At 61.9% G+C, this 21,696-nt stretch overlaps 4 protein-coding genes across 10 annotated transcripts; 1 reads left to right on the forward strand and 3 right to left on the reverse strand.

Annotated features, from left to right (window-relative positions):
* The first annotated feature begins 1,276 nt into the window (after positions 1-1,276).
* SMIM12 (small integral membrane protein 12) lies at positions 1,277-2,379 on the forward strand. 3 transcript variants are annotated; one of them, XR_010723851.1, is made up of 2 exons: positions 1,277-1,903; positions 2,043-2,379. XR_010723851.1 is itself a non-coding variant. In XM_066204284.1 (2 exons), the coding sequence occupies exon 2, from the start codon at positions 1,467-1,469 to the stop codon at positions 1,743-1,745; it is 279 nt and encodes a 92-aa protein (XP_066060381.1). In that variant the 5' UTR covers positions 1,279-1,295; positions 1,465-1,466; the 3' UTR covers positions 1,746-2,379. The 3 variants fall into 3 exon arrangements, 2 of the variants coding, with proteins under 2 accessions (XP_066060381.1, XP_066060380.1); XM_066204284.1 differs by having other exon boundaries at positions 1,279-1,295; positions 1,465-2,379; XM_066204283.1 differs by having other exon boundaries at positions 1,311-1,337; positions 1,465-2,379.
* Positions 2,380-7,707: 5,328 nt separating this feature from the next.
* On the reverse strand, positions 7,708-10,828 carry GJA4 (gap junction protein alpha 4). 3 transcript variants are annotated; one of them, XM_066204485.1, is made up of 2 exons: positions 10,736-10,828; positions 7,708-9,921 (listed from the first exon to the last, which is right to left on the reverse strand). In XM_066204485.1, exon 2 carries the CDS (start codon positions 9,905-9,907, stop codon positions 8,876-8,878), a length of 1,032 nt encoding a protein of 343 aa, XP_066060582.1. In that variant the 5' UTR covers positions 9,908-9,921; positions 10,736-10,828; the 3' UTR covers positions 7,708-8,875. The 3 variants fall into 3 exon arrangements, with proteins under 3 accessions (XP_066060582.1, XP_066060581.1, XP_066060580.1); XM_066204484.1 differs by having other exon boundaries at positions 7,708-9,924; XM_066204483.1 differs by having other exon boundaries at positions 7,708-9,927.
* Positions 10,829-11,550: 722 nt separating this feature from the next.
* Positions 11,551-15,898, reverse strand: GJB3 (gap junction protein beta 3). 3 transcript variants are annotated; one of them, XM_066204289.1, is made up of 4 exons: positions 15,652-15,898; positions 14,363-14,498; positions 12,807-13,594; positions 11,551-12,511 (listed from the first exon to the last, which is right to left on the reverse strand). In XM_066204289.1, exons 3-4 carry the CDS (start codon positions 13,562-13,564, stop codon positions 12,499-12,501), a joined length of 771 nt encoding a protein of 256 aa, XP_066060386.1. In that variant the 5' UTR covers positions 13,565-13,594; positions 14,363-14,498; positions 15,652-15,898; the 3' UTR covers positions 11,551-12,498. The 3 variants fall into 3 exon arrangements, with proteins under 3 accessions (XP_066060386.1, XP_066060384.1, XP_066060385.1); XM_066204287.1 differs by lacking the exon at positions 11,551-12,511 and having other exon boundaries at positions 12,779-13,594; XM_066204288.1 differs by lacking the exons at positions 11,551-12,511; positions 15,652-15,898 and adding an exon at positions 14,976-15,107 and having other exon boundaries at positions 12,779-13,594.
* A 3,869-nt stretch (positions 15,899-19,767) lies between these two features.
* On the reverse strand, positions 19,768-20,600 carry LOC136301413 (gap junction beta-5 protein-like). The gene has a single exon (XM_066204409.1). The coding sequence runs from the start codon at positions 20,598-20,600 to the stop codon at positions 19,782-19,784; it is 819 nt and encodes a 272-aa protein (XP_066060506.1). The 3' UTR covers positions 19,768-19,781.
* Between the last annotated feature and the right edge of the window lie 1,096 nt (positions 20,601-21,696).

Consider the following 21,696-nt stretch of genomic DNA (forward strand, 5'->3'; position numbering starts at 1 on the left):
TGAGTCCCCCTGTGACTCCCCACGTGAGCCTCCCACCATGACACCTCCTGTGACACCCCCGTGGGTGTCTCTCTGTGACACTCCTCGTGACTCCCGCATGACGTCTCCCCGTGGCTCTGCCTGCCAAGTGACTCGTGCGTGTCTCTCTCTGAATTGTCCCTGGGTTCTCCCCTGGGACTCCTGTGACTCTCCCTCTGTGTCTCCCGGTGGGTGACACCCCAGGCACCCCGGGGGAGAGTGTCACCCCGTGTCGCCCCTTGTCACCCCATGACTCCCCCTCAGTGTCCCCGCCCTGTGTCCCCCCGTATCCCCCAAGAATCCCCTTCTATGTCCCCCCCGTGTTCCCCCATGACTCTCCCTCGGTGTGCCCCCCGTGTCTCCCCGTGTCCCCCTGGTGTCCCCCATGACTCCCCATCGGTGTCCCCACGGTGTCCCCCATGACTCCCCCCCGTGTCCCCCCGTGTCCCCTCCTCTATCCCCCATGACTCCCCCCCGTATCCCCACGGTGTCCCCCATGACTCCCTCCCGTGTCCCCCGTGTCCCCTCCTCTATCCCCCATGACTCCCCATCGGTGTCCCCACGGTGTCCCCCATGACTCCCCCCCGTGTCCCCCCGTGTCCCCTCCTCTATCCCCCATGACTCCCCCCCGTATCCCCACGGTGTCCCCCATGACTCCCCCCCGTGCCCCCCGTGTCCCCTCCTGTATCCCCCATGACTCCCCATCGGTGTCCCCACGGTGTCCCCCATGACTCCCTCCCGTGTCCCCCCGTGTCCCCTCCTGTATCCCCCATGACTCCCCATCGGTGTCCCCACGGTGCCCCCCATGACTCCCTCCTGAGTCCCCCCGTGTCCCCTCCTGTATCCCCCATGACTCCCCATCGGTGTCCCCACGGTGTCCCCCATGACTCCCTCCTGAGTCCCCCCGTGTCCCCTCCTGTATCCCCCATGACTCCCCATCGGTGTCCCCACGGTGTCCCCCATGACTCCCTCCCGTGTCCCCCCGTGTCCCCTCCTGTATCCCCCATGACTCCCCATCGGTGTCCCCACGGTGTCCCCCATGACTCCCTCCTGAGTCCCCCCGTGTCCCCTCCTGTATCCCCCATGACTCCCCATCGGTGTCCCCACGGTGTCCCCCATGACTCCCTCCCGTGTCCCCCCGTATCCCCCCGTGTTCCCCCAGTGTCCCCAGCCGGTGTCGCTCCTCCAGCGCTGCGGTTCCCGCGCTGTCCGCCAGAGGGCAGCGCCGCCCCGCCGCCGCTCACGGCGGTGACCGGAACGGGCGGGGCCGGGCCCGGGTGAGCGGGGCCGGAGCGGGGCCGGGCCGAGGCCGGGCCCGGGTGAGCAGGGCCGGGCCGGGACCGGGCGGGGGTCCCTGCGGACCCGAGCGGGGGTCCCGGCGCGGCCCACGCGGGTCCCCGGTGCGAGCGGGCCCGGCCGGTGACCGGCGCGTCCCGCCCCCGGCAGGCATGTGGTCCGTGCTGTGGGCGGCCGTGCGCTCCAAGGCCCCGTACGTCACCTTCCCGGTGGCCTTCGTGGTGGGGCTGGTGGGCTCCCAGCTGGAGTGGTTCCTGCGCGGAGACCCCCCGCCCACCGCCCAGGAGGAGAAGAGCATCTCGGAGCAGCGGGAGGATCGCAAGCTGCAGGAGATCGTGGGCGAGGACGTGACCAAGGTGGTGAGCCTGAAGGACAAGCTGGAGTTCGCCCCTCGGGCCGTGCTCAACAGGAACCGCCCCGAAAAGAGTTAATAAAGGGTGGTTTGGACAAAGGAGGTGCCCCGGAGAGGCTTCTGGGGACTCCCCTGACAGTGCACTGCTTCCACCAGCCTTCCTCCCGCGCCTGCTGCTCCTCACCCTCCCGGGCCCTCCGGAGGGTCAGGTTTGGCCGCCCCATGGATTTGCTCAAGGTACCCAGAGCTCGGTGGCAGAGCGGGCAGGGAGCCGTGCGTGGACATGGAGCGAGTCTGAAACTCCTCAGCTCTCGCCAGGCCTGGGGCTCCTGCACCACAAAACACTCTCGGCCTGGTTCCATCTGTGTCTCCTCAGGTTTGATTTCTTCCATGGTGTGAAGGTAGAAGCAGTTTGGACCTGAGTGCCACGGGATGGGGTCAGGCTGACCACCAGTGACAGGAAAGAACTGCTGCCCTGCTTCCAGATCCCCGGTGGCTCTTGATGAACCCCAATACAGCCCCACACCACAGTGTTACCCCAGCAGCCATGGAGCTCTCTGGGGACCCCCTCCCTGCATCATCCCTCCCAGGAACGGTGACGAGGGGAGGTGAAAGTCTTGGTCCTGCTCTGTTGTGGTGCTCTGAGTGTGGCGATGTGTTGGGAACGGGGAGATCCCTGCCCTCTGCACAATAAACTTCTGTCAGTCCTCGGGCCTCCGTGTCTTCTGCATCAGCAGTGCCCCAGCCCTGTCTCAGGGCATTTCTCTGCTCCCTGCATGTTCAAGAAGCAGCTCCTGCAGTGGGACAAATGCCATTGCTGTCCCGTGCCGGGCACTGACCTCCAGGCCTGGCAGCAGGGTGGTGAGCAGGAAGGAGGAGGAGGCACCAAATTCCCAGCCTGTGCTGTGGCTGTGCCTCCCTGGCAGCTCCCCCAGCTGCGTCATCTGCTTCCCTTTGACCTCTTTATCTCGAGGAGAAGGGCTGTGACAACACAGGGTGGGGTCCCAGGGGACGGGGCTCCCACTGGGGTGCTGAGCAGGGACAGGCTGGCACCCAGCACGGAGGTCCAGTGGCCATTGTCCCCTCCAGGCTCAGGCATTGCTGGCACAGCAGGGACAAACCCCAGCCAGAGCAGCCTGAGCAGGGCCAGGGCCGGGGTTATCGCTGCCTCCCGGCTTGTTTTTTCCCGTGGTGCCTGAGCAAGGCCCCAGCTCTTCCCCGGCCCGGCCTTTCCCTCCCGGGGACGATAAATCTGCCGTGCCCGGCGCAAGTGCCGAGGTCAGCAACCAGTCAGCATTCACACCGTGCTGTCCTGCGCCCCGGCCAGGGCCATTCCTGCCCTGCTGACAGCTTTACTGCCGTGCCCCCGGCTCTGTTTGCCTCCCGAGCTGCTCTCCTGGGCTGGACTGCTGCCCTCAGCTGGGCTCATGGCCCGCACCGCCGGGAACACTCTGACCTTTGCTGCGAGGGCTGCTGAGCCTCGGGAGAAGGTGCAGGAGGAGCCTGGGTGTGATTTAGAGCCTGTCCCAGCCCTGTCCCACTGCCACCTCCTGCGCTGGGGCTCACAGTGCCCACCACATTGTCCCTCTGGCAGGCTAGCGCTGTCCCCTGAAGTAGCCCCTTCCCCTTTGTCTCCTGCTTTCCCAGCCAGCCTGTGGGGTGATGGCTGTTCCCTATTGTGTGCTCGGATGGGAATGGTCTCGCTCCTTCTCCCAGCTGGGACCAGCTCGGAAACTGTCTGTGAAATGCCTTTGTTCACCCCGCGCCGGAGCGGCTCCCCCGGCTGTTTACAGCCCATTGATCCCCCCGTTCCCAGGGCCGGCCGGGCACAATCGGGCTTTGGGGGGGCCTCACTGCCCCATTTCCTGCCCCGGGCCCATGCAGTGTCGGTCGGGGAGGCAGCTCCAGCCCTGGAGTGATGCAAGGACTGATGGTGACAACTTGGGTATTGATGGCGCCTGCCTGGCAGCCCCTGTCCTGCTCACATCCCCTGCCTGTGGCGCTTCCAGCTGTTTTCCGTGTGTCTGGGGACTCCCGTCCATCCGCCGGCATTGCTGCACGGCTGTGGATTCCCGCAGGCGCTGGGACAGGGGTGAAGCCGCTTCCCAGAGCCTTCGCCTTTCTCCTAAGCCTTCAGTGCTGTAAACCCACCCTTCCTCCCATTGAATCCCAACAATGTGCCGCTTGGGAAGTGCCGGCGGGACAAGAATAGGAGCAGGCAGCTCTCAGGGCTAGGGTGAGCAGCCACCACCAAGAACAAGAGGAAGCTTTGCTGAATAAACCATTCTGGTAAAACTGCTCTCCCGAGCCTGCACTCGGCCACTCACGTGCAAATGCTCGGTCTGGTGCAGGGGGTTTGTGATCCAGCTGTTCCCAGCATGGCACAGCTGGGCGCTGCTGTGGAAGCCTGTCCCCAGGCAAGGAGTCCCACACCTGGCCAGGAGGCCAGTGTTGGGTGTCAGAGCATCCTCCAAGGCTTGTCCAGCTTCAGGGATGCCCCTGCATCCGAGGCTGGCTGTGACTGCACGGTGCCATGGATCAGGGGCTGAATCTGGCAGCCACAAGTACTCCCGCTCCCAGCCCAGCCTCTGGTGGCTGTGTCCCAGGCTCATGGGGGATCAGGCTGACTGCAGTGCTCTTGGCACGGCCCGAGGGCAGCTGCAGCTTCCCGATGGACCCTCTGTCCTGCCCAGGTCCTGCTTTGCTCCCGGGATCCATCGTGAACAGCTCATGAGAGGAGCAGGTGGTGGTTTCCGCAGGCAGGATGCCGGGAGCCAGCTGTGCTCCAGCTCTGGGGTGGCTCAGGGGACAGGGACAGCTGCTGTGTGGGGGGGACAGTGAGATCCCCCTGGCCATCCGGCACACCTGGATGGCTGTCATGGATGTCCGGTTAGATCAGAGCAGGGATGCTCCAGCTGTGCAGGGCTGGGGATGAGGTGACTGTGCTGGCACGGGGATGGACCAAGGCCATCTGGGCCCTTCCTGCAAGGCCTGCACTGATGGTGCTTTGGGAGGAGAGGAGCAGGGGGGGAGCTGGCGGGGGGAGCAGGGGCCTGCAGGGACTCACCCTCTGGTGTCCCATCCTGGTGCAGTGCAGTGATGCCACGACACCCTGCCCTGCCCACAGTGGGGTGACCCCGGGACACCCAGACCTTCCCACAGCACGGTGTCCCCACAGCCCTGGGACGCAGCGGGTGCTCACCCTGGCTGCACTGGACAGCAAATAGAACATCCCCTCAGCGTGTTCCCCTCAGCCCCTGGAGACTTCTGCTCCCTCCCAGCCGAGGCTTTTCCCATGCTCTGGTTTTGCCCTTTTCTTGAGAGCAGCCAAGTCTTTCCCAGCCTCCACGTCTCGCTTCCTGCTATGGCTCCCTCCATGCTGTGCCTGGTGGCTCCTTTCGTGGCCAGCAAAAGCCCTGAAGTGCCATGGGAGAGGAGCAGCTCTGCTCTACACCAAGTCACATCCCTCAAGCCATAGCTGGGGACATCTATAGTGGAACATGTTCCCTTCCCATTCGGCACTGGCTCTTCCTGCAGGTACAGCTCAGGGTTGATTCCCTATCCCCAGCACTCCAGGACCACTGTGGGTCCTTGTTTCCAGGCCACGTGGATCTTCCCATGTCACAAAAAGCCCCTGACCCTGTAGGCAGCAGCTTCTGCTTGCCCAGTTTTGCATCAGGACTGCTTGCCTGGTGTTGCATCATGCCCTGAGCTGCTGGCAGGGTTAGGACCCGTGCCAGGGTGGGCACAGGGTGCTGGGCACCACAGTCCTGGTGCCTCCACATGAGGAAACGGCCGGGGGCGAGCGACAATGTCAGGATGCAGCTATTTCCTCCCTCCTGCCGTTCTCACAGGGCCGCATTGTCTGCCATGCCCGAGCATGGAGGGACCCTAGTGGAGGGCTAAATATAACCCCGGGGAGGTAGGGAGCTCTGTGGGGTTTGGTTTTTTTCGCTGTGCACCATTGGCTGTGGCTGGAAAGGGCAGGATTATTCCTGGTTTGGGGCTGCCTCAGTAGTGGGCACAGAGTGCTGGGGTCAGGGCTCTGCGCCTGGCCTGGGAGGATGCTGCTGACTGCTCCCACTCCCCCTGAGGACACACCTGGGCATTGACAGGGACCTGTGGGCAAGTGTGGCCACGCTGTGGCCCTGCCTGGCACCCTCCTGCACAGCCCTCTGCTCTTCTTCCCTTCTTCCCTCTCAGCTGTGATTCTGCTCCCATCTCGGCTCTTCCTGAGTGGGTCAGATTTAGACACTTGCTGTTTGCTGTATGCTGGGAAAGCTTAAAAATAAACTCCTTGGTGCTTGGCCAGCACCTCAGGCAGAGCCTTTCAGGCATGACAGCCCTCTGTCCCAGGCCATGGCAGAGCTGAGCAGGGTGCCCAGCACGGACTGATCCTAACTGGGAGGAGGGCGGAAACCTCCCTGCAGAGGAGCCCCAGGACTCCTGGGGACTGTGACTGGTGCTAGACCAACACCCCCAGCAGGAACTGGGCTTCTGGGGAGTGTGTGGTCCCTCCAGGTCTGGGAGAGCTGCCTCAGAGTGTTTCCTAACTCTGGGGGTGCCAGAGCCCCTGGGAGCCCCTCACTGCAGCCCCCAGGCTGCCTGTGCCAACATGGGACTCAGCATCATCATCCAGGGCTGGGTGTTGGGGCAGCGAGTGCCGTTCCCACGAGGGACCAGAGGGACCTGTTTACTCAGGAGGGATTGTGGAGGTGTGAGAAAAGCCCGTCCAGCCACTCTCTGTCCCCGGGGCTGTGCCAAAGGGCTCCTCCGGGCCAGCCAGGGCTCTTATCAGCTCCAAACTTTTATTTGCCTAAGGGCTGCCCGCCCACCTTCTGGGGGGCTGCTGCCAATCCCAGCGCTGCTGCTGCCCCCTCCCCAGCCTGGCCCGCAGGTAAGCCCCTCGCTGTTGTTGTTGGCACCACGTCCCGCCGGCGTGGGGTCACTGCAGCTGCCCCGAACCACTTTGTCACAACACGGGAACAATAGTGGGGCACGGAGCTGTGTTTGTGCAGAGCCTGGGCACTGTATCCAGGCAAGGGGGGGGGGGGTCTCGGGCCGTCTTGTTTTCCACCTTGCAGGGTCGCTCGGAAAAGCGTGACGCTCCCCCGGTGCCAACAAAAACAGGAGTCCAGGAGGGGGGAGGTGACCCGGGGACACGGTGGTGGGTAAACATGGCGCGGCTGCTCCGTTCCCTTTCACTCGGGCATTTCCTCTCGTCCGCGCACACTGGGCTGCTCCCCCCGGAGCTGCAGGGCTCTGCTGATACCTGGGGAGCACCGGGATGCGGCCCCTCATTGTGCTGGGGAGGCCTGGGATATCCCAACTGGATAACAGTGGGAGCAGGGCAGGGTCCCTCCACGGCAGATCTACCCCAGGAGCCTGCAGGAGGGCACAGGGAAGAGCTGGGAGCTGGTGGAGTGCCCAGACCCCCACCCCAGGGGGTTTCACCCTCCCTTGTTCCCAGCAGGGAGGAAGCCAAGGGTGGGCTCGGCCGCCAGCCCAAGGGCAGCTCAGCTGGGTGCCTCCCTCCTCATTTCCTCCAGTGGCCGATGGCAGCGATACTGCCCCATATCACCCATATTTCATTTTCTCCAGGGTATTTTTAGCCTGTCCCACCCTCACTGGAGAGGCCCTCGACAGAGAGCAGGCTCTGCTCTGGCCTGGCTTGGCTGGGGAACTAAACAACAGCCCCAGCCACATTGTGTGCCTTTATCTGTGGCTCATTTCCACCTATTATGCAGCCACGAGCGGCTCCACGGCCTCGGCTGGGTTTATCTGCAGTGGAGGGAGAGGGGCTGAGGCTCTGCTTTGGGTCACCATGAGCCTGGGACGTGACAGTTCTGTCAAAAGCCTGAGTGAACGCCTGGCTCAAGGGGAGAGGAGGCCACAGCAGGGAGGGTTGTGCTTGCAGTGGGTGAGTGGCATCTGCAGCACAACTGGGTGTCCACTTTCCCCTTCAGCCCAGACCCAGGACAGCATTTCCCCCTCCCTCAGCCCCAAACCCTCACCTGCCCTCCCGGAGGCAGCTGGAGGCTGCAGGAAGCACAGTCACACCACCTTCACCTTTTCTCATTCATCCAATTTTATTCAACAAAATGCAACACGGAGTCTGCCAGGGGAAGGGAAACAGCGCTGAGGGCAGTGCCCAGACCCCACACTCACACCTGGGTCACACAGGACCTGCATCCCCTTTGTCACAACAGGACAATCCCCTCTCACAGCATCAGTGGGCTGGGGAAGTCAGGGTGACAGCTCCTGTGACAATTGGTTCTTTCATCCCACCCAGCCCCTCAGCCCACAGCAGGAGATGACTAGTGCAAAGTTATAAAAACCCCAAAACCCCCAAACTATCAGGTGCTGGGCTGATTCCTCCCTAAACCCCACGGGGCTACAAGGCATACGGCCAGGCTGGATATGGCTCCCCAAAGTCCCTGCAAACTGCAGCTTTAAGGCAGAAACTCCACACTCAGGCCAGCAGGTTAAAAATAACTTAAAGGCACACATCCCATGGGAAAGAGCCCAGGGCCGGGAGGGGAGGAACTCACACTCCTGGGTCACCCACCGTGACCCTGCAGCCATTGGGATCTGCTGGCCACGACAGAGCTGGCTTAACCCCTCTGTGTCCCATGGGGAGGGGGCAGCTTCTGCAGAAGACCCTGGGCAGGTGCCAGGGCCACTGGAACAGGATGGGGCTGGTGGCCAGGATTGGTCAGCGCTGCCCTAGCCCAGCTTTTCCCGGCAGTCCCCGGCTCAGCCTGCTCCGTGTGGAGGCTGGAGACGAGCAGCTTCCCACGGCAACACTCCTGGCTCTCATGCTGGCCGAGGCTCTGTGGTCCGGCTGAACCACAGCTCCCAGTGGCCAGCAGCCTCCAGCCATGGCCTCGGGGACAGCCTGTTCCACGGCGTGGCTCCAGGGGCTTCTCTTTTCCCACGGCAAGGCACACAGGACACGGCGTCCCGGGGAACTTCGTGCAGTTTCCTTCCTTGCAGGGTCTGTGGGGAAAACCAGCGAGAGCGGAGGCTGCGCTCCGCGGCCGTGCTCCCGAGCACCCTATCCCAGGGCGGGCAGGTCTCCGGAGCCTCCAGAGGGGAATGTGTACGGCACAGCACCAGGCAGGAGGCAGCTGCCTGCCCACAGCCAGCACCTTTGCAGGCACAAGGGACTGAGGAATGTCCCTCCTGCCAGCTGGGGCCAGCCCAGCACTACACGTATTGCTTTTTGGAGGCTGAGCTCTCGGGCCGGCTGCCCGGCTTCTCCTCCGGGGCAGAGGCTTCAGCAGGCCGGGGGCTGTAGGGGTCCGACAGGGCCCTGCTGGCACTGCCCAGTGCCAGGTTCTCCTCGTTGCGGTAGTTGGCCCAGTTCTGCTCACTGGAGAGCTTGTTGTAGGTCTGGTAGGAGGGTGCGTGGCTCTCGGCCATGGGCAGGAAGGGATAGTGCTTGGGGGCGTAGGGACTCGAGACCATGTCATCCACAAAGGCGTCCTGGCTCGGTCCAGCTGGCCCCGACACCTTTTTGATGTTGCTAATCAGGTTCTTGCAGCAGAGGTGGAAGAGCTCCAGGAGGTTCAGGATTAAGGAGATCAGGCCCATCACCAGCATGAAGATGATGAAGATGCTCTTCTCGGTGGGGCGGGAGATGAAGCAGTCCACCTGATGGGGGCAGGGGTCCCTCTTGCACACGTAGCGGGGCACCATGGAGAAGCCATAGAGGTACCACTGGCCCACGAGGAAACCGGCCTCAAAGATGCTCTTGCAGATTACGCTGGTGATGTACGTCCACATCAGCGCCCCTCGGATCTTGAGCCGCCCACTCTCTGTCATGTAGATCTTGGACATCTTCTTCTCCAGGGCTGCCAGGGCCTGCTCAATCTTCGGGTCCTTGCTGTGCACAGCCCGAAGCTCGCTCTCCTGCTTCTTCAGCTTCTCCTCCCTCCGGGACAGATAGACAACGTGGCCCAGGTAAATCAAGGTCGGCGTGCTGACAAAGAGGAACTGGAGCACCCAGTAGCGGATGTGGGAGATGGGAAAGGCTTTGTCATAGCAGACGTTGGTGCAGCCTGGCTGCTTGGTGTTACACACGAAATCCGACTGCTCGTCCCCCCACACAGACTCCCCAGCCAAGCCGAGGATGAGGATGCGGAAGATGAAGAGCACGGTGAGCCAGATCTTCCCGATCACCGTCGAGTGCTCCTGGACTTGGTCCAGCAGTTTCTGCAGGAATTCCCAGTCACCCATCTTCTAGGAACCCTCTGCTTCTGCCAGCAGAGAGAAGAGATCAGCCACGTCAGTTCCCTGTTCCCATGCTGGGGGGGCACAGGGCAGATGTGGCCACCTAAACCCCGTCCTTTTTCAGGATGTAGCTACTCTGTGGAATGCCCCAGTAAACCCTCTGAGGAACATCCCACTTCTGAGGGAGGGAGGCTTCCAGGCAGCATTTAGGAGCCACAGAGGGCTCCTCCTACACAGTGAAGAGACAGGGGGCTGGGAGAGACAGGGATTCTCCCCTCCCAGCAGCAGCCACAGCTCGTGGCTGTCCTGACCACTCCGGGGACAGCCCACAGGCTCTTTTGGGGCTGCCCGAGGAGCTCAGGGCGCCTGGAGAGGAGACACGGTGCGGGCTCACAAATTTGCTGCTGCCCTGGCTTTCCTAAAAAGCAGAGAGCAGGATGGTCTAGAGGGGATGCACAACCCCTTGGGGTACAGCTGCCACCCCGATGCCTATTCAGGGCTCACCCCAAACTGAACGGACAGCCTCCCACCAGCTCCCATGCTGCGGGGTGATGGACTCTCAGCCCCCTCCCCTCGCCAGGGGATCCCCGGCACCGCTCACCACCCTGCTGCCACTCCCGGGATCCTGGGGAGCCAAGCCTGCACCCCGCGGGCGCACAGCCCTGCTATGAGGGAGGGATAGGGCGGCCGCAGCCCCGGCTCCTCATTAACCACTGCTAATTAAGCACAGAAGTACTGGCTGTGCCGTTAAAGAAACCCTCAGCAGCGGTGGGACGACGGAGTGTCCCGTTCCCAGCACGGTGTCCCCGAGCGGTCCCGGGTGCCCGCACTCACCCCTCCGCCGCTCCGGGCACGTCCCGCCGGGCTCGGGCCGCGCTGACTGTCAGGGGTCGGACGGGGTGGCTCTGGTCGTTCGGGGCCTGGGGAAGCCGGAGGAGGAGCGCGGGCAGGAAATTGGGGGCCGGGGCTTAGTACCGGGCCGGGCCGAGCCGCAGGTGTGCAGGGCCGCCCCCTCCTGCGGCCCCCGGACGAGAGGGCGGCCCCGGCGGGCGGGGCAGGGGCGGCCGGACTCGTCGGGGCCGCAGCTGGGGGGAAGGATGGGAAGCCCCGGTGCTCCCACACTCTGGGCTCCGGCTGCGGATCCGCCACCGGGAAACCCGCTGAGCCAGAGACCCCGGGATGCTCAGTCCCCCGCCCGGTGTCCCGGGGATGTTCCGTCCTTGCCCGCCCCGGCCGGACCGCGGCTGCGGCGCTCGTGGTTTGCCCCCGCGGGTCCGTGCGGCGCAGCGGGCGCTGGGTGGTGCTGGAGCCCCACCGGAGCCCGGCTGCGGTCCTGCATCCCGCCGGTTCCCGAGATTGGCCCCGCCGGTTCCCGGGATGAACCCCACCGGTGTCTGGCCCCCATCCCGCAATCCGCAGGCTCCCGGGCTGAGCCCACCGGAGCCCGGTTGCGATCCCGCGTCCCGCCGGTTCTCGGGATGAGCCCCCCTGGAGCCCGGCCGGGAACTCCCCGACAGGTTCCAAACGGAGCTTTGCTGTCGGGGGTCTCAGCACACCCCGACATGTCCATGGGGCTGTGAAACGCGGGCGGGCCGAGCGGAGCTGGGAACAGCGGACTTTCTACTCGCGCTGCTTAAGGAGAAATTAAATGGAAATCATTTCTATTTATTGTAATATTTATCAAGGTTTAGTAAATAATTGATGCTCATCCCTCCTTGATTTCCTTGGGGGCCAGCGTGAGGTTCTGCTGAATTAAAGTTTAACGATGCGTGACAAGCTGGGAGAGGCGGAACGGGCGGACGTGAGCTCGGCTGTGGGCTCCACCGATGCCCAGCTTGGGTGGATGAGAACGACCTGGCTACAGGCTCCTGAAGAACCTCTGCAAATCCATGTCTTCTGGCCTCACCAGTCCCCCGATTTCCAGCATGCAGAGCAGATCTTGGTGTCTCGAAACACATTTGTTGGCCTTTTGGATCCGTGGCTTGTGCCGTGTGTGATGTGCATCTGAGGTGAGGGGGGACACAGAGGCACCAAGAGAAGCAGCACAGCCAGCAAGGGCATTTGGGCAGGACACGGCTTGGTGCTTGTGTGAGCTAAGGGGGAGAAACTGCCCTGCCCCAGTAATGGCAAACTGGGCCAGCAGAACAATTGCCACAGACCGGAGCCCTGGTCCTCTGTCGTTACGTTGGGTACATGAAGAGAGCTCTGGCCATGGAGCCCAGAATTCTTTTGGTTTCTTGGCACAAAAGAAAGCAGTGCTAGGGACTGTGCATGGATGAGGCACCGTGAGCTGGGAGGACTGGCACGCACTGGGTGACACCAGCCCTGGCTGGTGCACTCACACCCAGCATGGGAGCAGCAGATCTGCAGGACCCAAGAGAAGCTGCTGGACACGGAGGATCTGTGTGACCTGCAGAGCTCCAGGGCTGCCCTTGCCTTACCTGTGTCTGCTCAGGCACCCGAGGGTCTCTCTCCAGGGACATTACTTTGTTGGGTTTAGTCATTTTTTCACACGGGTCGACTCTTGAGGGTTTGGGGTTTTGGCAGGCTGGAAAAGCCAAGTTGAGGGGAATGTGAACCGGCTGGGATGGGTGAGCTCACGGCTCTTCTCTGTGGGAAGAACAGACATCCTAAGGCATGGCCACAGGCAGCCAGCACCCAGCTGCCACCCAGTGTGTCCACACCACTGGGACACCCAGAGATGTGCCCATGGTCCCAAGCAGGAGAGTTCCCATGGATGTGTCCCCCTCCCCTTACAGCCATCGAGGTTTTGGCTGAAGAGTCTGGTGGTGGCATCACTGGTGGTCACCTGTGGCGCCAACCGTCCCTGGCACATACCAGGACACTTCTTCCCCCCTCCACCCTTCCCAGCACCCCTCAGAGAGTAGTCAGAGCTGCCACAGACCTAGGCTGGGACTTGTTGTCCTTCTCCTCTGACTTGACGTGGCAGTGGCAGGTGGAGGCCTTGCTGTAGCTGGCTGAGTGTTTGGTGGATTTTCTCCACTTCCTTGCCCTCTGGACAGCTCGCTTGAAGATGAGGTAGAAGATCTCACAGACGGTGAGGACGATGCAGATGGAGGAGGCTCCGACCATGAAATAGGTGAAGACCCTTTTCTCGGTCGGCCGAGCGATGTAGCAGTCCACGGTGTTGGGACAGGGATCCACGTTGGAGCACTTGACCAGCCGTGGCAAATCGAAGCTGTCCCACATCTTGTGGAGGAGGTAGAGGAACAGGATCTCTACGACAAGCTTGAAGAAGAGGCTGAACAGGTAGGTCCACCACAGCCCGCCGTGCTTCTTGCCTGTGTTGCTGTAGAGCTTGGGGCAATTCTCTCCATTCTTCTCCCGGTTCTTCCTCTCACGGTCCTCTCGGTAGGCCACGTGCATGATGACCAGGAGGGAAGGACAAGTGACGAAGATGAGCTGCAGGGCCCAGAGGCGGATGTGGGAGATGGGGAAGAAGTGGTCATAACACACGTTGGTGCAGCCTGGCTGCCTCGTGTTGCAGTCAAAGTCCTTCTGCTCGTCGCCCCAGACCTTCTCAGCTGCCACCACGTAAACCAGCACACGGAAGACAAAGACCACGGAGAGCCAGATGCGGCTGAAGGCTGTGGAGTACTGGTTGACCCCACTGAGCAGCGTCTGCAGCGTTTTCCAATCCATGGCAGCCGAGGGAGACCGGGGTCACCCGACCTGGAGAGGCAGAAGGAGCAATGGGAGGCACCACCGTGGCCGCACGTCTCTCGCTGCACTAAATCTCATGGACCTCTGAACCCTCTCCCCCACCACATTACACTCATCTAGGATGGGGGCTCGTCACCCTTGCAGACAGTAAAGCCCATCCTCACACACTCCTGGTGACAGAGGTGACTCAGTCTCTCTGCACTTCCTCCTGACGGAGCCTATGCTGTAAGGGATGAGCCGCCCGGACAATTCCCTGCCACCAACTCCACACCTGATTGTGTGTGCTGGTGCAAACTGGGAGCACGATCTGCTGGAGCAGGCTGGGATCAACAGCCAAAGGGGAAATAGGTGCTCCTGCAGTGCTGGGGTGATGGCACATGCCACAGGGACCAGTTTTCCGTCTCACAGGTGATAGCTGAGGCAGCCCAAACACAGGTAACAGTGGGGCTGCAGAAAGTGAGAGTCTGTGTGTGTCACCGTCCCTGTGTCACCAGCATGTCACTGTGGCCAGCGCTCTGCTCCTGCTCCAGCAGCAACGCCGGAGGTCCCGACAGCCAAACCGGCTCCGCAGCTCCGCCTGGGGCTGCCCCGTCTGAGGAGGGTGACAGGCTAAGCCTGACCTGGAGCTTTACTGAACCTGGATTTACAAACCCAGGTGGTTTTTACAACCCTCTGGGCTGTGAAGATGTCTGCCCTGGCAAAGGGATTCACAGAATTTCTCTCATTTTTAAGGAATTCCCGCTGCCTCTTGCCCACCCAGTGCCTTCCGAGACGTACCTGGAGGAGGCTCAGGCTCCTTCCCCGCTCACCGGGGGCTCTGGGGTGGGAAGTGTCCAGCACAGGGCATAGCCAGGGCACGATGGCAAAGTGGTGGTCAAGGTCTTCTCATCTGGTGCACTGCGGTGTCCCAGGGCTGTGGGGACAGAACAGAACCAGAGCCCATGGCGCAGTCTGGGAGAGCCTGTCCTTGCCCAGGACCACCCCGCAGCAAGCCCCGAACCTGGGGATGTGCTCCCACACTTCTGGGCCAGAAGTGTGGCTGAGCTCAGTGACCCCAGGCTGGGGTCCGTGGCAGCCTGTGCCAAGTGCCAGGGCTGTGCCTCTGCCCATGCCCACACACCTTCGCTCACCGCCCCATCTGGAACCAAATCTTCCTCCCTGGCAAACCCTTGGCCGGGATTCAGGGTGAGGAGCAATCACTGCGTTCCCACCCAACCCTTGGATTTAAAACTGGGAGAGGGGAGCTGCTGTTTTTCCCCCAAAAGCTGATGCTGATGGAACCTGGGGCCTCTGTATGCCCCCAGAACCTGTGCCCCCTCACCAGCCTGCCAATTCACCCCATCCCTGGTGCCACTGAGACCAACCCAGTACCCAGCTGCCCACGACCCACCTGCCCAGCACCTGTGTGCCCAGTTCAGCCCAGCGCTGGCTCCGGTCATGGACCCGCAGTGGGGCAGGAAGGGGATGTCACCTCCGTGCCAAGCTCTGTGCCAGTCCCCGTGGCAGGGGGTGTGTGCAGCACTGTGTGAGCCCCACAGGCCCCCCCCAGTGCTGGCTGGCAGCCAGGCGGAGCAGGGGCAGCGCTCAGGTGCGCTCAGCTGTGCCGGCAGTGCCGGTTTGTCTCCCGCAGAGCCCTTGCCAGCCCCCAGGATGCCAACCCGCTGCGTCACGGCCGGGTCCTGCCCCGTGTGGGTGCAGGGCGTTGCACCCGACAGCGCCCGGCTCCCACCTGGGCTGCAAACTCAGCACAACCACTTTACGTGGGGGGGGGTCTCTGCCTCTTTTGGGAGTGGGACAGAGCTGCGAGGCCTGGGGTGGTCATTGTTGCTCTTCGGGGTGCCACACTGTGCCATCCCCCTGCATCACCCCATGGGATGGGGACCCCAGCACGGCCTGTGGGCTCCCGATGTGGCACTGTGTGATGTTGGGATCCCCACCTCTGAACCCACAGTCACAGCAGCCCGAGGTCCCTGTTATTACCCCTTAACACAGCTCCCACCTGCACCCTGCTACACCGCAGGGCTGTCCCCCCTCAACCCTGCCAGCCCCAGAGCCCCTGTAGGTACCTGTCCAGGTGGGAAAGCCAGAGGAAAGTGTCAGGATCCAGGTGCCTCTCGGAGCAGGGAAGCTCCTTCCCAGCCCTCCTGCGCACCCAGGGTTTGTCTGAGCGTGCGAGGGGAGGGGAAGGGTGGTTGGTTTGGTTCCCAGTAACTGGGTGAGTCTGGCAAACAGCTCCCGGAGAGGTCCTTGCCGCGCACAAGCACACACACGCTCGGCTTGAACAACAGAAGGCAGGTCAAATCCTGCAGGGAGATCGGCAGAGATGGATTCCTGCACAGGAAACACCAGCTGCTCCTTCCAGGTGATGTCCCAGCCCCTTCAGGGATGGTCTGGGCACTGTGGACTCAGCGGCAAGACCAGAGACCTCGGGCCGCCCCCCAGCTGTGGGCCCACCAGCAACCATTGCTGAGAGTCCCAGATGACGCAATTGTAACCCACTTTTGAAATGATTTTGCCTTAGTAATAGTTTTGCAACAGCTCACCGGTATCTCCAGCCTACAGGAACTCGCAGGCACCGCCCTGGCGGGGCCGGTGTGGCCAGATGGGACCTTTCTCATGGAGCAGGGTGGCAGCAGTGTCCCCTTGCAGCCGGACCCCTCTCTGCTGCTGCCTCACTCCGCACCCCCACGGCACTTGGGAGGTGTCCCTAAGTCGGGGGTCCCTGTCCCCAAGAGCACCGGGGGCTCCCAGGAGGCTGAGTCAGCCCCATCCCACCGGATACCCCATGGATCAGCCCCGTGCTGACGTAGGAATGTGCTCACCTGGTTTCTAGAGTGCCCCGAGGCTTCCCTGGAATCCTCCGGCACACCCTGGGGCTGATCAGCCGTGCTGGAGCCTCACACGGCACCTCGCCAGGGCCACCCCTCCCATGGGGACAGGTCTGAAGAGCCCCGAGGTGCTTGGTGGTGGAGAGATTCGCTCCCTGCGCTCCTGGCAGACAGGGAGCCACTTGCCCGGAGGCTTTTTGTCTCCAGGAGGTCAAATAAAGCCAGTGAGGGTTTGCCAGGCTGGGGACACACAGGAATGGGAGCTCAGGAGACCCAAAGCAAACCCTGGGGGTGCAGGATGGAGTAAACCTGGAGGAGGGGACAGACAGGGGCACCCCAATCCCGGATGAGAGCCAAGCAAAGGCTCCAGAGCGTTCCTTCACCCCGGAGCTGCCCGGATCAGGAATTTGAGCTATGTTGTTGAAGAGAGCTGGTGTGGCAGGAGTTCAGCAGGAGTCTGGGGGCTGTGAAGTGGAAAACCCTGGAGAGAGGGAAGTTGTGGAGAAGCACTGGCAGCTCTGATTCCTTGCAGAGGCGGCTGCTCCCTGCCCCACGGCCAAACCCTATAAGGGCCAGGAGAAAAGCGAAGCCGGCTCAGCCCTGGGCAGCCTCTTGCCTGCAGTTTTGGAATTTCAGGAGCGGCCGTGTGGCCACAGTGAGAAAGTTCAGGTGCGTTTGGCATGGGCAGATTTCCCTCAGGCAGTTGGGTGGGGAGCGGAAACACCCGGTGCTTTGCAGTGTTTGGAACTGCTGAGCTGGATGTTTGGGCAAATCCATAAATCCATCAAGGGGCACGTCCCTGCGCCCCCTCCACCATCCCTCTGCCAGTGTGGGCGCAGGGACAAGGGTGGTTCTGCAGATCTCAGCACCTGGGAGCTTCAGGGACATGCCCAGGACGTGTCACCCTGCTGCCACCCTGCTCTGGCGTGGTGGGGTGACAGGTGAAAGGCCTCAGTGCCAGATGTGAACACTGAAACACCCAGGGACTTAGGGAGGCCCAACCTTGGCTCCTCCATAAAGGAAAACCCCAAAGAGTGGAGGAGGCGGACGCCAAACCAGCAGGAAAACCTCAAAGTCTATTTAGAAGGGTCTTAAGTGGGGATGGCAGGATCCTGCCTGCCAACAGCTGTCCTGCTCCAAGGCCACATCCGCAGGGATGGGACGAGACTCCCCCGCAAGAACAGGGGCAGAGGAGTCATGGGATCCTGGGAGCTGGCAGCCAGGGCTGGACATAAATCAGAGAGTTTCTCCTCAATTCCCAGCAAACAGGGGAGGTTTGGCCAGGGTGGAAACAAGCCCAAGCTGGGAAGGCCAAGCAACCCCTGACCTGTGCATGCAACCCCCTCCACATCCCTGCCTGAGTTAGTGGTGAGTTTCTTTAAAATCCCCTCACCCCAAATTTAGGAGGTCTTCTGGGACCCCATAAGCAAATATAGGGAATTTCCTGTGTGAGGATGCCAAATCTGGGAACTATTCAGCTTTTACTGTGACACACCCCCTGGTTTGCTGAGCCTGGTGCTGCCTCTGCATCCCAGGAGCTATCCCAGTATCCAGAGCCCTGGTTTTGCAGCACCAATACCAAAAGAAGCAGCCAAATGCCCTCATTTTTCTGCCTGACCTCTGCTTATCCTCAGCCTGGATGGTGGAAGACACCCAGAGCTCTGCAATGTTTGCCCAGAGCGCGACAAAATGGCACAAGAACATCCAGCAACTGGATCTTCAGGTGTCTCGCAATGGGCAGCAGCTCCAGCTGTGCTTTGACATGCAGAAGTGGGACAGGGTGTTTTTTCTGGGGCTCATCTCTGTCCCCATTAGCACCGGCAGAGGGGAACACCTCGGGGTTTTCCTCTTCAGCCTGGAGCAGGAGTGGCCAGGCTTGCTGGAGAACAAACAGCCCAGCCCATGCTCTTTAAATCGGGGCAATGGCTCGCACACAAAGAACAACTTGTGTCCTCCGACCTTACAAGCTTCATAAAGAAAACTTTCAGGTGGATAGTCCAGCAACAGGAGCGGATGGAAGGAAGGCAGTGCCAGCACAGCTTCCCCTGAGAAGAAGTGGGAAAGGTTCTATCTGTATTTCACCATCTGCCTCTCTGACCCCAAAGGTCCCCAAACTCACTGCTGTCAGCACAGGGAGCTGCTGTGGGCTCAGAGGGCTCTGTGCCAGTGGCTGGGTTCCCCCCGGGGTTTCTCCACCATCCTCACCCCCATCGGTGGCTGCTTCAGTCCCTGCCCTCCCATCCAGCAGTGCTGCAGCCCCGCCTGCTCTTGGTTTCCCTTCAGCCCTGCCTGTCCCTGACAGCCCCCTGGCCACAGCAGCCCCTCACACTCCCATCCAGCACACCCAGCCGGTCCTTTCCCCAGGATGGGCTGTGGGAAGGAGCTCAGTTTTGCCCATGGAGGGTCTCAGCTGGATCGCTGCAATGATCTGTCACTGAGAATGGCCTCAGTCACATCAAGGACACAGCAGTGGTGTTCCCTCGCCCCCTGTGCCACTTCCTTTGGGACAGAGCCAGGGAGCGCTGGCACCGTCACTGCTCATGGAAAAAATAATTATCACACCCTCTGAGTAAAGCAAAACCAGTAACAGATCGAGCCGCATGTTCAATGTTAATGTTACTTGTGAGTGCATTTGCCATGAAATTATTGTTAATTATTCATGCCAGCTAATGCTCAGCTCCCTCTGATGGCCTCGGAAATGGCAGCACCGCCCGTGCCACGGCCGAACGCGATGTATTACAACAATAAACGAGATCAGATTCTGCCATTTAATGTCATTGTTTAATCAATGGTTGGGGTGTTTTTCCTCTCCTGTGTTTGACTGTTTTGCTCAGGTGTTTTGCCCTGGCCAGGCAGGATGATCCAGCAGCTCACAGCGGGCTCTGCCTGCCTGGCCGGATCCTCACGCCTGCGCTTCGCCATGGTGGCTGTGGCACCAGGGACCTGCTCTCGTCCCCACTCGACTAATGAGTGTTATTAATGACAATTGCATCAGTATGAGGTGGGCCTGACACCCACAGAGTGGCTGATGTAGGGTGAGACATAGGAAGAGGGGTTTCCTGGGGGATCAGGGTGTCTGTCCTGGCTGGTACAGGCTCAGAGTTTGGGCACCACTGTCAGTTCGCAGCTGCCATGGAGCTGCCTGTCACAACCAGGGACAGCATGTGCCCTACAGCCCCTGCTTTACCCCAAATTCAGCAGGATGATGTAAAATGCCTTTCCCAGGACAGGAGAGGCAGACACCCCTCGGGCACAGCCCAACTCCAGGGTGCTGCCACCCTCAGCGCTCCTACACTGGGGCACAGAGGAGCAAGAGCAGCCAGGGAGTTGCAGGCCAGGTGAGCAGCTCCTGCTTCCTCCTGGGCACTCTAGGAACCGGCCTCATCCTTGGACAGCATGCTGGGGCAGGAGGCCGTGAGCGGGATGGCAGCTGGGTGGAGTCTGTAGTCTGCCCCATGGAACACCTGCCCATCGATGCTCACGGGGTCGGTGCCGGTGTCGTGGCTGTGCCGCCGGCTGTCCCCTCCTCCGGCCTGCTGGCACTCGTGGCACCGCTTCCCGATCAGGTAGGTGGCCTCGATGAGGTTCAGCACCACGCAGATGCAGGTGGTGACCACCATGAAGAGGGTGAAGATGTTCTTCTCGGTGGGCCGGGAGATGAAGCAGTCCACCACGTTGGGGCAGGGCGGCAGCTCGCACTTCACCACCCGGGGCAGGGTGTAGTTCCTGTAGAAGCGGAAGAAGATGTAGAGGAAGACCACGTCCACGCAGGCCTTGAAGATGAGGCTGAGCAGGTACGTCCACCAGAGCCCGCCCCGCTTCTTGCCGGGGTTGGGGTAGATGCAGCGATAGTTGTCCCCTTTGGTCTCACGGAACCTCTGCTCCCTGGCCTCCCGGTAGGCCACGTGCATGATGACCAGGAGGGACGGACATGTCACCAGGATGAGCTGCAGGGCCCAGAGGCGGATGTGGGAGACGGGGAAGAAGTGGTCAAAGCAGACGTTGGTGCAGCCCGGCTGCCTCGTGTTGCACTCGAAGTCCTTGTGGTCATCGCTCCAGACCTTCTCGGCCGCCACCAGATAAACCAGCAGGCGGAAGATGAAGACCACGGAGAGCCAGATGCGGCCGAAGGCTGTGGAGTACCGGTTGACGCCCTCGAGGAGCCCCTGGAACACCCCCCAGTTCATGGCTCTTCAATCCTCTTAGCCAGCCTGGGAAGAGAGAAGACACTGTGACGCTGAATTAGCAGCAAGAGGTCCCCATTGGAGCCCCTGTGTGCCTCAAAGCACTGAGCCCTGCTCCTGGGACCATCCCTGACCTGTGCTGGCACGCAGGGACAGCAGTGACAGCACAGAGCTGGTCTGGGTGACACGTCTCCTCCAAGCACTGTTGCCCACTCTGGGTACACGGGGAGCTGACAGCGCTCAGGGTTTCTGCTACAGCCACAGCATCCTCCAGTCACCGCCACCTCCGGTGCTCGGCTCAGCCCCCATCCCGCCCCAGCTCCCGCCTCGTTGCCCAGGTATTTGTTATTAATCTTCCTTACATCGCCAGGCCTGGCCCAGGCGGACAACAAATAGGAGCAGGCGGGGCGTGACTCACCCGGCTGCGCTCCGCTCCTCTCCCATCGCTGGAATCTGCCTCCGTGCTCCCCAGGGCAGCGCAGGAGGAGCCCGGTGCCCCTGCTCCGTGTCCCCACGCCGTGCCCACGCACCGGGGACCCCACGGCAGGGCGGAGGCAGCGGCTGGGCTGGGGGGCCGCACAGCCCCTGCAACCTCGAGGAGCTGCCGTGGGGCCGGGCAGCCGAAACAACCCAATTCTCACCAGCCCCAGGCCCCTGCGTGGCCGATTTGAGCCCGGCTTGCGTGGTACCGGATAAACGCACCTCCATGCTCCATGGAGCTGCAGCAAAGCAGGACTCCCAAGGCTCTCCTTAAATATTTTCCCTCCCAGTGAAATAACAAGATTCTTCCTCTCCGAGGGGTGAACACACCTGCTGCTCAGCCAATGCACCCACCCGCAGGTCAGGAGTGACCACAGACGCTCTCGATTCTCGTCCTTCCCGTGGGAGCCGGTGGCTCCCTGGAGGAACATGCAAACCCCCGATTCCTCCTTCCCTGTGCACGCTGCCGGCACCAGCGCAGGCCGTGCCCATCTCCTTGGTGCCAGGCTGGGCAGACACACTTCCCCAGCGCCCTCCCCGCTCCCCGGGGCCGGGGGTCGCTGCAGAGGGGGGTCCCCAGGCCGCTCACCTGCGGGTGTCCCTCGGCGGCGCTGCTGCG

This window comes from Chamaea fasciata, unplaced genomic scaffold (assembly GCF_029207755.1).
Source record: "Chamaea fasciata isolate MVZ Bird 193981 ecotype frontalis unplaced genomic scaffold, bChaFas1.0.hap1 SCAF_26, whole genome shotgun sequence".
In the NCBI taxonomy this organism is placed as follows: Eukaryota; Metazoa; Chordata; class Aves; order Passeriformes; family Sylviidae; genus Chamaea; species Chamaea fasciata.

Excerpts from the sequence above, each read along its gene's own strand:
- SMIM12 (XM_066204284.1), top strand. The coding sequence starts at position 1,467 with ATGTGGTCCGTGCTGTGGGCGGCCGTGCGCTCCAAGGCCCCGTACGTC.
- GJA4 (XM_066204485.1), bottom strand. The coding sequence starts at position 9,907 with ATGGGTGACTGGGAATTCCTGCAGAAACTGCTGGACCAAGTCCAGGAG.
- GJB3 (XM_066204287.1), bottom strand. The coding sequence starts at position 13,564 with ATGGATTGGAAAACGCTGCAGACGCTGCTCAGTGGGGTCAACCAGTAC.
- LOC136301413 (XM_066204409.1), bottom strand. The coding sequence starts at position 20,600 with ATGAACTGGGGGGTGTTCCAGGGGCTCCTCGAGGGCGTCAACCGGTAC.